Source organism: Mustela erminea, chromosome 18, assembly GCF_009829155.1.
Source record: "Mustela erminea isolate mMusErm1 chromosome 18, mMusErm1.Pri, whole genome shotgun sequence".
NCBI lineage: Eukaryota > Metazoa > Chordata > Mammalia > Carnivora > Mustelidae > Mustela > Mustela erminea.
The window spans coordinates 23,657,933-23,672,826 of NC_045631.1; the positions used below are offsets into that span (position 1 = coordinate 23,657,933).

General features: G+C 52.4%; 1 protein-coding gene across 1 annotated transcript; it reads right to left on the bottom strand.

Moving 5' to 3' along the window:
• Positions 1 to 8,772: 8,772 nt before the first annotated feature.
• On the bottom strand, positions 8,773 to 14,506 carry LOC116576911 (non-classical arabinogalactan protein 31-like). The gene is made up of 5 exons (XM_032319471.1): positions 14,457 to 14,506; positions 14,268 to 14,336; positions 12,863 to 12,977; positions 11,196 to 11,856; positions 8,773 to 8,870 (listed from the first exon to the last, which is right to left on the bottom strand). Exons 1-5 carry the CDS (start codon positions 14,504 to 14,506, stop codon positions 8,773 to 8,775), a joined length of 993 nt encoding a protein of 330 aa, XP_032175362.1.
• Positions 14,507 to 14,894: the final 388 nt, after the last annotated feature.

Below are 14,894 nucleotides of genomic sequence, written 5' to 3' on the forward strand. Positions count from 1 at the left end.
ATAGAGATAGATAGATAGATAGATAGATAGATATCTCCCTCTCTCCTAGGGGTTGAGGGACGATAAAATGAAACACATCCCACATGCTTAGAATGGCCTCTGAGATAGAATGAGTGCCGTGTGTCCTAGTCATTACCATCGCTGTGCTCATTTGCAGACACGAGGCTCGTAAACAACGGATAAACTCCGAAGGCCTCCCTGATCAGGACAAGACCCTCCTTTCTGGCTCAGCCGTAGCTCGGTGGTCCACACTTCCCCACGCTGGACACAATCGACACCCGGACCATCTAGAACCTTCTGCCCTAGACTGGCCTCATGTCCAGAAGTCCTCCCCACGTCATGCACGTTCCTCATCACACCCAGATGTCTTTGTGCTCTCTCCCTCGTTAACATCATCCTTCAAGACCCACTTCTGGTGCCTCTTCTGTGAAGACTCCCAGGGGTCTCCCTCCATACCTCTCCCGTCCTCCATGGCCAGTAGTCTGTAGCACATATCCCTCCTTCCCAGCTGTGCTGTGGTTACATGCACCCAGATCTGTCTTCACCAGGAGTGTGTGTGAGGGAAGATTTGTGTCCACCTTCCTGTCCATACCCACATCCCTGGGTCTAACACAGCACCTTCCATAGCTAGACACTCACAAACACGAGAGACGGGGGAGGTGGGGTGAGAAGACAAAGGATACTGATCCTACTCTGCAGAGAAGGGTCTTAGAGTCCAGGAGGAGGAAGAGGGTCCAGAGGTAGTAAGGAACCTAAGCATCCCCACCATGGCCATAGCCATGTGCTAAGAAGTATAGAGACCTAAACAAATAGAACTGAAAGTTCTTAAGCATCAACAAGCCTGACTCTCCCATTTCAAAAATGGGAAAACTGAGGCCCAGAGAGGGGCAGTGACTCCTCCTGGGTCATCCAGGAAACTAACATCAGAGCTAGGACCAGAACCCAGGCCTCTGTTGGGAGCTCTTTCCACTGTGCAATCTGGCCACTCCTGATCTCCAGGTCCTATGCCCTGCTGTCCTCCCCCAAACATCCACAGGATGTCGAGGGGTGCCCTGGGGCATGTGAGTGGAGAATGAGTTTGCAAGAAATCCTGAATTATAAGCCTGGGGCCCTTGGAGATGGCAAGGCTGGGGTGAGGTAGGAAGAAAGGCCACTGAAGGAGGCAGGCAGCTTCTGTCAGCAGGCCACAGGGCCGAGAATGCTACTGCTAGAACAGACCTTCGAGATCATCTGGTCATACCTGTCCACCTCTCAGAACAGGGAAGCAAGGCAATCCTCCCAGCCTTCCAGGTCCTGGGCCTCAGGCTGGAGCATGGCCAGCAGGTTCCTCCAGCCCCTCTTCTCCTGCACCAGCCCCTGCCTCCGACGGTTTCCTGGGCTGGACATGATTGGTATTTCAGTCCCACACATGGCTTTCTCCTCGGCCATCCTCCTTCCCCTTCCTAGAACTCAGAGACTGAGCTCTGCCCCTACTCCAGGAGATGGGGTTCGCCGAGATCAAACCAAATGACAGTGGGATTTAAAATGGGTGAAACACACCAATGATTGGGAAGAATAAGACAGAGCAGAAGCAGTGGGGCTCCTTCCAAGGGAACAGAACAGGCTCTGGTGGCCCATCTGTCCCCTTGTCTGCTGGGGCTGGCTCTGGCTCTGTCGGGGAGCTAAGAGAGGTGGCAGCAGGGAACCCTGTCCTGCCTCCACACGAAGATGATGATGGTGGTGGGGACAAGGGGGAGGAGGACTAAGACACATTCGCTGGACCTCTTCTGAGCACTCACCCTGTGTCAGACCCCGAACTGAGCACTTTCCCTGGTTACATGCATTATCTCATTTAATCCCTAAGACAGCGCACACGGTGGGTATTCATTTAGGGAGGAGGAAATTGAGGCTCAAAGAGGTTAATAACTTGCCCAATATCACAGAGCCAGAGCGTGGTAGAGTCAAGGGTCGCAAATCCCATGCGACGAACACCGGGAAACGCAGAGCAGAACCGAGATGCAGGGCAGGACAAGAAAGGCATCTAGCCCTTCCCTGACCCCTACCACCTTTCAGCATCAGACACTGAGCTCAGGAGGGGGTCACGGCTTGTCTAAGCTCCCAGAGCAAAGCAGCAAGCTGCGCAGCCAGGACTCGAGCAAAATTCTGGGGGCCGCAGAGCTCCGGGTCCCCTGCAATTCCGCGGAGCCTCTGAGGCGCATGCGCAGTGGCCACAGGGTACGCACAGGAGGTAGCAGCCTAGGTCTCGCTGCCCGTGGCACTACCCCTTCCAGGAATGGATGTGGCTTCAGAAGCAACACCACCAGGACACAGTCACAAAAGCGGAGGATTGGAAGGAGCAGAACTAAAGCTGGAGAGGGAGCGCAGACTCCACCTGGCTCCCAAGGAGAACTGGGAGAAGGATGGGGACCCACACTTCCGCAGGTTATGTGCGGGGCTGTTCTTGAGCCCAGGTGGAAGCATGAGCGTCCTGCTTTGCAAAAGGCCCAGACTACTAACTGGGATAGCCTATGTCAGCCTGCCTGGCATATACCAGACGCTCAAAAACCATGCATTTGTTTCCTCTTTATGCAAGGAGTGCTCCCAACTTAGAATAGTTAAGTCCTCTGGAGGGAGCCCATTCATTCTTGATGCAAGAATTTACTGAGCACCTACTATGTGCAGGGTGTCCTGTCCATGAAGCCCCTTCAAGCAGCCACTCTGAGCCCCTGCCAAGAGCCCTGCAGTGCCCAGCTGGCCTTGGGCTCCCCACAGGACACCATGGCCTTCGCCTGCTTGTGATGCCTCACCCTCTTCCCCTATCATGCTCTGGCTGGCGCCAGAACTTTCACTGTCCACCTCCAAGGGCATGTCCAGCCACATCTCACCTTACCCATTCAGCATGGGGGTTGATCCCTGTGGGGGGGTCCTTCCAGAGGCAGATTTCTTGAGTCCCACACAGGTGGGCAACTCAGCCAAGGTAAGATACAGTCATGTGATTTGTATAGAACCATCATGAACAAAAGGCAAAGTTGACTTTAAAGACCATTCAAATGCTGTGATATGCACCCCCGACCTCCTGAGCGCAACCCATGAGGTCCCTCAATCAGGACCCCCATTGTGTCTCTGGCTCTGATGTCTCAGACAGCCCTGGGACGCCTCCTCCCCCCCAGGGGAAGAAGGGCCCTTCAGGGAGGCAGTTCTCCTGCCTGTTCTCCTGACCCATCCAAGGCAGGATCAGCTACGAGGTGCTTTAGTTGCTATGGCCCACGGTGGCCTCTCAGAGCCCTCCTGCGGCATGAGGAAAGAAAGTCTGGGTCAGGGAGGTCTGGTCCAGAGCCAGCTCTGCCTCTCTCTAGCTGCGTGACTATAATAAGCAAGTTGCTTAACCTCTCTGAGCCTCGGTCCCCACAAAAGATGATAGCAGGGCCCCTACCTCTCGCCCAGGCTCAGTGAGAGGATTAAATGAGATAATGCAACCGGAACAGCTTGCGTTTTGCCCGACTCACAGGAGGTGCTCGGGAAGTGAAGGCTGTGATTATTTCTGTTCAAGGCTCTGCCTCCTATCAGTCACTGTTTCAGAGCGCTCCCCGCGTGATGTCAGCTCAGCGCTCCCCTGGGAAACAGAACTGAGCCGAGTCCTTTCCCCAGGCTGGTCTCTACACCCCCAGTCTCTGAGGGTCAGGGAAGCCACACATGGCTGGGGACAGCTGCTGGTTCCATTAGCAGCCAGAGAAAGGAGCAGAGATGGGCATTCCCCTAAGAGCCAGGTTATTTTCCACTTCATCCGCCAATAATGGAAGCAGAGTGAACAGGGGGCCGAAGGGGAGGGAGGTTGGGGAGAGGCAATACTAATAGGACTGCCTGTTACCCCCGGGCACCTTTGCCCACGGCCCCAGAAGAGGCTGCTCAGAGACTCCAGCCCAACCCCAGACTCCCAGGGAGAGACAAGCTATCAGCTGGGGTATGACTACCCTTCAGGGTGACCATGGACGTGGCCTCAGCTCACAGAACAGGAAGGTGTTTCTTGCTAAGTGTTAGTCCACTTCTTCCTGCCTGTTCCCCCAGATCTGGTGTTGCAGGCATACACGAAGATGCCTGGAGGAGGTGGTTTGCACTGCTGGCTCTGGATCACAGACCACGGAGGGCTGCTGTCAGAGAGCTTGCGGCGTCACCGCCTCCATGGGAGGAGGTCCAGGCTGGCCAGCAGAAGCAGGCCCGCTGAGGAGTTCTGGGCAGGCAAGGGTGGAGTGCCGTGGCCGCAGGAAGTAGGCAGACAGCTGTGGAAACGGCACTCCCCTCCTAGAAGAGCACTTATCCCAAAGGAATGGCTTTCCAACAGAGAACTCAGGCAGGCCATTGATCACAAAGCAGGTGAGGGTCAGGGCCCAAGGTCAGAGCCTGACTAGCAGTTCACCCGAGTGTTCCCTCACATTCCCCTCTCCCTGGGGACAGAGAGAGTCCTGCTCTGGGCACAGCTGAGGCCACAGAAAGGACAGGGGCTCCAGGTGACCCAGGGGCACACACCTAGCGTCTGTGGACGCTGGGGAAGGGGTGTGCACATACCCTCCCCTGGAATATGCTCCCCACTGGGCAAAAGGCCTGGGCTCCATCCATGAAGTAGGGACAGGCCAGAGAAGAGGTGCTGGCCATATGGGCTCAGGAGCGGGTCTCCTGGGTGCCGATAGAGGCGGTGACATTGTATGGAAGACAGTCAGGATCCTCAAAGAGCAAGGCCAAGATGCAGAGCCAAGATGCAGCACCAGGAACACGCCACCTGAAGTCAGAACGAAGCTCCCATCCAGCAAGGACCCATTCTAGTTAACTCCCCATACTTGGCATAGAGAAGGTGGTAACGAAATCTTCATAGGATGAATAAATGAAAGAACAAAGGAACAGACAAACCATTAAAGACTGAAAGGCCACAAATGCTGCGATGTGCCTTCTTTTCCTGTATCCTGAGGGGACATCACGTAGGTCCCAAGCACCCACCTATGCCTGACTCAGCTTCGTAGCCATGTATATCTCCTGTGCCCACATCTTAACTCTTTGGCAACCTGCTGTTATAGAGAGAGCACTGTACTGGGAGTCATGTGCCTTGATGTGCCTCTTAACTCTTTCCGATGGATGAGAGGTCCTGGGCAAGTCATCCTGGGGTTTCCAGTACGTAATTGGTAAACTGGGGTAAGGCAACATGATTCTCCAAGGGCCCTCTGCATGTGGGTATCATCTCATTCTGGAAAACACAAGGCAAGTGTCGATCCATGCTGAACAGCCACTGGCATTCTCACCTATGATTCTACCTCTGAGGTGAGCTCCTGAGACAGAGCCGGAGCTCTGAACACCCCAGGTTCCCAGCAGTGCCCTGAACAGTCCATATGCTATGCTGAAATACACATATATCCTGTATCAGAGCCATAGTCCCGAGGGCTGGAAAGGACCTGGCCTTATCTGGTCCGGCCCAACACCATCAACAGATTATTCAGTTCAGAACAGCCAACATTTATTAAGTGCCTACTGTATGCCAAGCACCATGCTGGGCACAGTGGAACAAAGACGGCTGGGGCCCAGGAAAAGATCTATCAAGAAAGCACTGAGTCCCCTTAGCTCCCCGTTCTCCTGCTGCCCTGAGCTGACCCCCCAGCCCCTCCACCATCACGCCCATGGCCTGAGAAGAATGCCCCTAACAGGAGGGAGGCTGAGCCCTCCGCCGCAGAAGGGAGCTGAGCATACTAAGGAAGAGGAGGCTGCTGACACCAGCCGTGCCGCGCTTGGTCGGGCAGACAGGCTCGGAGGGGAAGACAACAGCTCCAAACAACAAGTATTAGGAGATAAGCTATTAGAGGCATCCTATCGGGCTCTCTCTCCCTGGGCACTGCCACGCACCCGCCAGCCACCGGCATCCCTCCTTGTCCAATTATGCATTTCCCCTGTTATGGTGGAGACCATGGGCCGCCCTGGGCTCAGGCAGCACTGTGGGAACCCAGTGACAACAGAGAGGGGGGCGGGCGACGGGGGTGGGTGGGTAGGCAGAAGCATGCTTCCAAGGGGAACAAAGGGGAGGGGGAAAGAAGTTCCTGTCCCTCCTCCGAGAAAACACTTTGCCAAATCTACCTCCAGAATAATGGGGAAAGAGGCAAGGGGAACAGGGAGGAGAGGGGTGACGGCTGGCTCCCCATTGGAAATGCGCTCATCCTTCCTCCCATCTCCAGACTCCATTAAGCATTCTGGAAGAGAAGGGAAGTGATCATGGAGACAGAGGGAAAGAGAGAGAGCTCGCTCATGGGAGGGAGAGGGGGAGGGAAGAGTGGGGGCGGAGGGCCGAGTGAGCCCAGGCACGCGTGCGCACACGCGCGTGCACGCATACAAACATACACAGATCCCCTTATCTGATTAAGGATCCAAGGGAAGTCGGAAAGCTTCTGGAAAATTAAAATGACCCACCGGGTTAACCAGCCAAGATCTGCAGGCTGATTACAAAAATCAAGTCGAGTGGGATTTCCTGGAGTGGGGTGAGTCCTCCAGGCTCTGCTCCTTAGGCCAGAGGATGGGAAGTCAGCCAGAGAAAGCAGCTAAGGACAGTCCCTGGCCCCACCAAGCTTCCAGTTCTCACCCCAGCAGGCCCTGTGGCTGGCGGCGGGGGCCTACACCTTTTGCTCTGCGAGGCAAGGTGCCAGCCGGGGGGAGAATGGGGACAAGGACAGGGCCTTACATTCTGCAAGAGGCCTGAGAAATGGGTGCTGTCTCCCCCCTTCCTTCTCTGATGTCTGGTTCTGGCCTCTGCCAAAAATGCTGTCATTCTTGGGACAGATGTTGCCTCTTCCCTAAACTCTGACCACCAAACAGAATGTCCAGGAATGCTGTGGGTAGCCTGGATCTGGCCTTCTTCGGCCCTCACCTTGCCCCAAGGACTTTCACCTAGTGCCTTTCCTATCCAGGCCTCCATTTACCCTGCTGTAAAATGGGCAGTAGGACCTGAAACTCTCAAAAGGGCCCTTTAGTCCTGGCACTCCAGGATTTGGGGACAGCCTGGGTAGACTGGGACCTCCACTGGGAGCTGGGCCCAGCTGACAGCTCCATTAACATTCTGTTCCCCTAGTGACAAAAGGGATGCCAGGAGACTAGGTGCTCTTGGGGGTCACCAAACCAGGCCTGGGTTAACCAGGGCAGTAGAGAGTTTAAAATCCACAGATTATGCATCAGCTTAAAATGGGAGCAGCCTCTCCAGTATGAGTTGTTTGCCGAGCTCTGTAACATATTTGCAAACATCCCAGAATACACATATTAGGAAGCTAACAAGTTGCCTGGCATTGAAAATATATTATACACAGTGTCAGATACACTTAATATGCATCTACAATGATCCTTTTTTCCCCCCTACTTGCAACAGCATATTTTGCTTGCTTTTTTTTTTTTTTTTTTTGAAGAGTTCATTTCCCTTGATATTACAATCAGGCAGCAGTATTAACTCAGCAACTTGGCCAGACCTAGAACAGCACCCAGCACACCATCAGCACTCAGTGGAGGTTTATGGGGCCAAATCACACCCCAGCAGGACCGACCCTGAGCTCTCTACTCACCTGGAGCCAGTGAGGGCTATAGCAGCACTCTTCCTTTCTCTCCCTTGGAGAAGGCAACAAGAGCCTAGGCTTTATTAGCTCTGGAAACGACACTTTCTCCACTCAGAGAACTTCCCGTATCTTGGTGAGCCTCTGCTGGAACCCTGTCACAGCCTAACCCTGAAGTTCCAAGTGTTGGATTTCTCACATCTGGAGAAACAAGAGATCAGTAAGCGCTGGCTTTTCCCCTGGCTTCAGGAATGCCTCTGGTTCCGGAGCTGTGGAAGCAAGATGTTAATGGCCATCTTTAGTGTGGCTGTGAGGGTTCCATGAGACTGTGGATAGGGAAGGCATCTGAATCCCTTATTTATATGTGCGCACGTCCCTTCAACACACAGCCTGTGGATTCCTGGCACATGCCAAGTACTGTGCTAGGCTGTGGGGACAGAGAAGAGGAAAGAAAGGCATGGCCCTTGCTCTTGAGGGATGTAGTGGGGGAGAAAACACAACCAAAAATCACGTTGCAGTATCAAAGCAAAAGCCACCTGGCTGAGAGGTTCTAAATCCCAAAGGCCTGAGTTCTAGCTTTGCCTCCAACTTTGGGTACTCTAAGATATCCGGCACACTGCTCAACCTCCATCAGCCTCAGCTGTCCCACCTCCCAGTGGGCAGAGGATTAGTTACTCCCTGGAGCCATTTTGAGGACTGGAATGATGAAATATAGCACAGCACAGTGCCCGGCACAGACTGATGTCCAGTGAATAAAAAGAGGTAGAAACACAGGGTTTCCGAACTGTGGAGGAGGGAGCTGATAATTTCCCCCCAAAAGCAGAGCCAGGCATGTTAAATAAGTTGGGCTTCAGGTGAGATCTTACAGGAAAAAAAGATGTTTATCAGGCACCCTCTCCCAGGTCAGAGAAGCCACTGGAATGAAGCCACAGAGGCATGGAAACATGGAAACACTAAGGGATTTGGGGGGACAGTCCAGGCTTCGGAACTGTTAGGTGCCAAAGTGCCCAGGAGAGGGCATGGCTGATAAAGCTGGAAATATGAGTTAGTGCCTGGAAACACCAGGAGGGCACTGGGCAATTCTGGCAGGAAACTCTCAGAAGCATATGTGTGTGGTGGACCACGCCCCCAGAGGCCAGATGCGGCAAAGGGGTGTGTGCAGAAGCAGAGACAAGCTTCTCCCATATGAGGAGGTGGCTGCGGTGATCCACAGAGTGGTGGAGTGAGGTCATGGTGGTGGAGGAACGGGCTTGGCAGACGTGGGGTCTTGGAAGAGCAGCAACAAGAGGATATAGAAGATGGGAACAAGGAGTCTGTCATTCAGGCCTGGGAATACAGGGAAAGGACAGAATTGGGGGGGGGATATTCAGTGAAGGATATGTTGTGGTTAAGTGGGGTCTTGAGGTGAGACACCCATATGGAAGAGCCAAGAAGGCAGCAGATAAACACATCTAGGGCCCAGAAGCAATGGCTGGGCTGAGTCAGGGATTCAAGAGTCGTGGTGGTTGAGTTAGTTGAAGCCAGAGAGGTATTGAGTGAGGGATGTGGGGACCGAGGATGGAGCCAAGGGACAGGTGGGCTTCCACAGGTGGGAAAGGGAAGAAGATGGAAAGCTCTCACCTAAGACCAAGAAAAATTGGTCAGGGAGTCTCACGACCAGGCAAGAGGGTCCAAGCTGCTCTAAGAGCTGTCACCCCAAACCACAAGAGTGAAAGAAACCTCCACAATAGCAAGGATTCGGTTTTCCGTACCATCTACCACTTTGTCCCCAGCACCTAGAATCATGCCTGGCACATTAGTAAGGACCAGCAACATTTGCCAAATGAATAAAGCTGGAGAAGATAAAACAAGATAGTTCCTGTTGAAATTGACAACCTGGAGGTCACTGGTGGCCTTCGCTGGACAGGTCTTGATGGGGACGGAAGGGTGGCTGCAGCAGGTAAGCAAGTGGGGTATGGCAAGAAAGAGAGCTGACCAGTAGAGAAAGCAGGGCTGACCAAGCACACATTTCAAGGACACTGAAGACTTCAACACATTCTTATGTAGAGGAAAAGGAGCCAGTGCAGACTTGAAGATGCAGAAGAGAGGAAAATGATCACTGATGGGCTGGAGGCCCAGAAGATGCAGAAAGAAATATAAATTGCCGTGCAAATAAAATAGGTTATTGTTTCCTTCTGTTTATCCTAGCCTTGTAGGAAGAGCAGAGACTGCACAGGTAGACAGAATGGGATTGCATTGTCCCTCACCTACCCCACCCCTTACTGGCTGAATCTTGCATGAGATTTAATCTTTCTATGCCTCAGTTTCCTCACCTGAAGTCTAAGGATGAGAATTCTTACCTCATATATTGCTGGGAGATTAGATGGGAGAATTTATTTGTAAGATGTCTGGCACAGGGAGGCCCATGTCTCTCCCCAAATACCAGCTCCCCTTCCCTTCACCATTGCTCAGTCAAGAAGGACATTTGATAGTACTTCCTTGACCTTGTCAGCCAATACCAGGGCATCCTTCTCTCAAATGCTGCTGTTGAATGGAATCGACAGCTCAGGATCCCTGATAGACTTTCCCTACAGAAGCAGGAAGAAGGATGCAAACTGCCTCGCCTTCTAAGACCTCAAGCTGCCACCTGAGTGATGAGTGCAAGATACCAATCCCAGCCTAGCCAGGAGGGTCCACTAATGTGACCTTCCATTGCCCCCAACCCTACAATGCCCAAGACCACCACCCAAGAGTCCCGGATCCTAGGTGATAATGAGGAGTTTGGGCTGTGTTCCAGTTTCTCAGTTTTCACTTCTCAGCTCTGTCGCTTAGCCATCCATGTAACCTTGGACAAGTCCCTTATCTTCCCAGAGCCTCACAACACTCTTACAAAGCAGATTTTATCCTCCCATTTTACCCATGGAGAAATTGAGACTCAAAGAGATAAAATTGTTTACTCTATATCAGTCTGGGTCCCAGGAGGAAGACAATGGCCAAATGAAACTGAAAAAGCCTGAGGAAAGTTTAATAAAAGGGTTATTTGCAAAGCCTTGAATAGGGCATAGGCAAATGGCAAGGGTTGTGAATGTACCAGAAAGAAGATAACAATAGGTGCCTTTGCCTGAATAAAAGAGTCCCAGAAACCGAGGACAGAAAAGACTGTGTGGAGAGAACCACCTGTCAGGACCTATGATCTTAGTTGAGGGAGGAAGATGGAGAGTTAAAAACCTTACCCTGCTTACCTCCCTCCTTCTCATCTCCCACTGGTGCTCTCTATAGGATGAACTCACCTAGAAGCAAGAGGCAAGGGAGCCTACTCATGCAGTCCATGCCAGTCAACCTCTCTGGCCACAGGCAGGGAGAGTGCATCTGGAGAGCAAATGGAAGATTTACAACACATGGAAAACTCTAAAATGGCAGGATGAGATTTGAATTGGGGCTATCAAGCCCTTTTCACTATAATGCCATTTCCTTTAGATTTTTAGTAAATGTTCACTGAATGTTTGAAAATGGATGGATGGATGGATGGATGAATAGATGAGTGGATGGATGATGGATGGATGGATGATAGTTGAGTAGATGGGTAGGTAGATGGATGGATGGGTAAATGAGTGGATGAGTGGATGAATGGATGGGTTGGTGGGTAGATAGGTGGATGGATGATGAGTGGGCAGATGGGTGGATGGGTGGGTAGATGAGCAGATATATGGGTGGATGGGTGGGTAGATGAGCAGATAGATGGGTGGATGAATAGATGGGTGGGTAGGTAGATGGGTGGATGGGTAGATGGATGGATCAATGGATGGATGGATGGATGTGTGGATGGATGGATTAATGGATGGATAGATGGGTGAATGGATGGATGAATGGATATGTGGGTAGATGGGTAGATGGAGGGGTGGATAAATTGCTGGGTGGGTGGGTGGGTGGATGGATGGGTAGATGGTTGCGTGGGTGGGTGGATGGGTGGGTGAGTGGGTAGATGGCTGGATGAGTAAACAAATGGGTGGGCAGGTGGGTGGATATGTGGATGGATGATGAATGGGCAGATGGGTGGATGGATGGGTGGATGGGCAGATAGATGGATCAGTGGATAAATGGATGGATGGATGGATGGATGGATGGATGGATGGATGGATGGATGGGCAGATAGATGGGTGGATGAATAGATGGGTGGGTAGGTAGATGGGTGGATGGGTAGATGGATGGATGGATGGATGGATGGATGGATGGATGGATGTGTGGATGGATGGATTGATGGATGGATAGATGGGTGAATGTTTGGATGAATGGGTGTGTGGGTAGATGGGTAGATGGAGGGGTGGATAAATTGCTGGATGGGTGGGTGGGTGGATGGATGGGTAGATGGTTGGGTGGGTGGGTGGATGGGTAGGTGAGTGGGTAGATGGCTGGGTGAGTAAACAAATGGATGGACAGGTGGGTGGATATGTGGATGGATGATGAATGGGCAGATGGGTGGATGGGCAGATGGATGGATCAGTGGATAAATGGATGGATGGATGGATGGATGGATGGATGGATGGATGAATTGGTGGATGAGTGGATGTGTGGGTAGATGGGTGGCTGGCTGGGTGGGTGGATGAGTGGGTAGGTAGATGGGTGGATGGGGGGGTGGATGGATGGATGGATGGGTAGATGGGTAGAAGAGTGGGTGGGTGGGTGGGTGGATGGATAGATAGTCAGATGATTGGATAACTCCTATAGACCTTTTGTGTGATTTTAACTAATCTTGTCACCTGACTAGAAATACAAAGCTTGCTAGAAGGTTTATTTCTAAGCCATAAATGGGTTCTAAGAATAAAAGCCCTCTTCTCAGTTTCTAAATCCCTGTAGGAGGTGCTTGTCTCTCTCTGGCCTCTGGCTCATTTTTCCTGCTGCTGTTGGAGCTGCTCCTCTCTCCAAGATTCAAGCCTTGAGTCAGGCTGAACTGCCTTCAGACAAAGCAAAGAGGAGGCAGAGGTCAGAGGGGGCGGCTGCCCTTGCTCCCCCTGGGCTAGAGTGCAAAGCTGAGCTGGCCATCCTCCCTGTTAGTCCAAGGGAGCCACGGGGGTGGAAGGAGGAGGGAAGTGGGAAGGCAGGATGTTCACTATAATTATTTTCATTGATTTGTCTAGTCGGATCCCAAGTGCTACGAAGCCGTTGTGACATTTAATAAAAATAATTCAAGGTAAAAATACCTCGTCCTCCTTGTTCCCTCCTCCCCTTTCATCAACACCACCTCAGCTTCCATCTCCCTGTCCAGACTCAGGCAGCCTCCTGCCGGCTATTGGGTGGCCCGGACCAACTTCAAAATGAGGCAGGTGAAGGCAAGAACCTACCGATGCAGAAGGAGACAGGGTCCTGCCATCTGCAGGCGGGGGTTTGAGACTCACTATTACCAGCTGTCTGCTGACCCCAGGCAAGTTGCTGCCCTGTGAGTTTTGCTTGTGCCATCTGGAAGATCAGGAGAAAATCTAAACAGGTAGGGTCTTCTTTTGTGGCCCGTGGGCCAAGAACAGACCCTTCTGAGGCAAAGAGACCTGCTTTCCACACAGCTGCCTACAGATCTTGTTCCTATCTGCTGAGTTCATTTCTGATCTCTTGCCTTTGACGGTGGCAAAGGTCCCGTGACCGTCCCCTCCCCCATACCACCATTTCCGGATGGTCTCCAGGAGGCCATGGTAGTTCATCCTTTCCTTCTTGGTCCCCAATTCATTCTGAAACAAAGAGAATTCAGCCCATTATACAGAGAGGAGAAATGGGGGTGCCAAGCGGTTATTACCTTGTCTTGCCTACTAACTGTATAGCTGATCCTTTAACTATATGGACCTTGTATCCTGACAATTCTGCCCCTGTAGGGATTCTTGAGGAAACTGAGCCTCGGGGAGGTGAAGCTGTCGGGCAGCTGCCTTGACAAACAGCTAGGAATTGGCAAAGCTGGACACTGGTGCAGTCGACTGCGACTCTGGAGCCCACAGCTGATCCCACCTGGTCCTGCTGCCTCTCCAATAATGGGTCCAAGACTGTGCCTCCCCGCAAGCCTCCTGCCTTCCAGGTAGAAAAGCTCTATGCCGCCCTGACTCAGCAGAGTGAGAGGAGCCGGAGAGACCTGGGTTTGGAAAAGCTCCTCATTCAGGAAGTCTTCTGAGCGCTGCGGAGCCATCCCGGACTGTCAGGAGATATAATCAGGGTGACCTCATAAGCTTCACGGATTCATTAAAGCCTGTGTTCTGGGGTAAATGATTGCTTTCCCCCAGTCTTGCTGAAAAGAAAATCGATAGCCTCCTTGTAGATTTAGAACGGGACAGTTGGCAATTAGAAAACACTTCCCCAGGCAGGCACTGGAGAAAGGGGTCTCATTCCACTTCCCATTCATTCTGGCAGTGACACACGGGCTGTGTCTGCGGCTTGCAGCGGGCTGGGGAAGTCCTGGGCCGGGGCCCCGGGGACAGGGCAGACACCTTACCTGGGTCCACGTGCTCTGGGTCCCATTGCTGCCCCTGAGGCTTCGTTGGGCCCTTCCTGCTCTCTCCCGTACCGCCCCCCCATCCCTGCCTCTGTCAGCTAATGGATTTTTCTCCGTACAGCAAGATTTACTAAACAACTGAACTAGGACGCATTAAGTCTGCGGGTTTGGAGGTTTGTTTTAGAGCAATTCTCGCCCAGAGAGCTGGCCACTGAAATTAAGATGCATTCTTCTCAGCAAATATTGATTTCAACTAGAAGCAAATCCGAGAAGCTCACCGCTCACTAGACTGGAGTGCTGGCTGCTGCCGTTCGGGCTGTGGGAGGATCACCTCGCTGCCCCCCCACCTGAGGCCAAGCACATGAGAGCGAGGAAGAGCACTCAGACCTAAGCAGGAACAGAAAACGGCGCAAAAACGTACCAAACAGAAACGCACTTGGAGCCTTACAGTTGCTCACGTCTATTACCAGATCGGGAAGATGGCCTTTGTCCCTAGGACAGTGTGGGCGACCCCCATGTAGGATCCCGTAGAAGACTGAGCTGGCACACACAGCCACAGTGACAGGCACCTGGACTTTCTGTGTCCCTTCCAAAGTGGACCTCAGAACTCCCTTCTTCCAGAAGACTTGCTCAACTAATTCATTTTTCTCTCCACTTCCTCCAATATTATCCGCAACCCAGAAAGGCCACGTCCATGTGTGTCTTTGCCTAACATTATCCTGCCCTGTCTGCATTGCTCCCAGAACCTTCCCAGGGATGGGACCCCATGTGTATCTTCAGCGTCTCCCAGAGCACCGCAGGTCCATGGTGCAGAGAGCTCGGGACGTGTACAGAGGAAATTAGTCCATCCACGATCTCGATTCAGTTCAGAAACCTTCTAGCCTTGAGATCTGGGCAAAAACTTC

Bases quoted from the DNA above. Each gene is read 5' to 3' on its own strand.
- LOC116576911 (XM_032319471.1), bottom strand. From the start codon at position 14,506: ATGGGGGTCGCCCACACTGTCCTAGGGACAAAGGCCATCTTCCCGATC. The intron at 14,337-14,456 runs GTAATAGACGTG...GCTTGGCCTCAG, and splicing joins AAGGCCATCTTCCCGATCTG to GTGGGGGGGCAGCGAGGTGA. The intron at 8,871-11,195 runs GCCCACTCATCA...CTGTATTCCCAG, and splicing joins ACCCACCCATCCACCCATCT to GCCTGAATGACAGACTCCTT.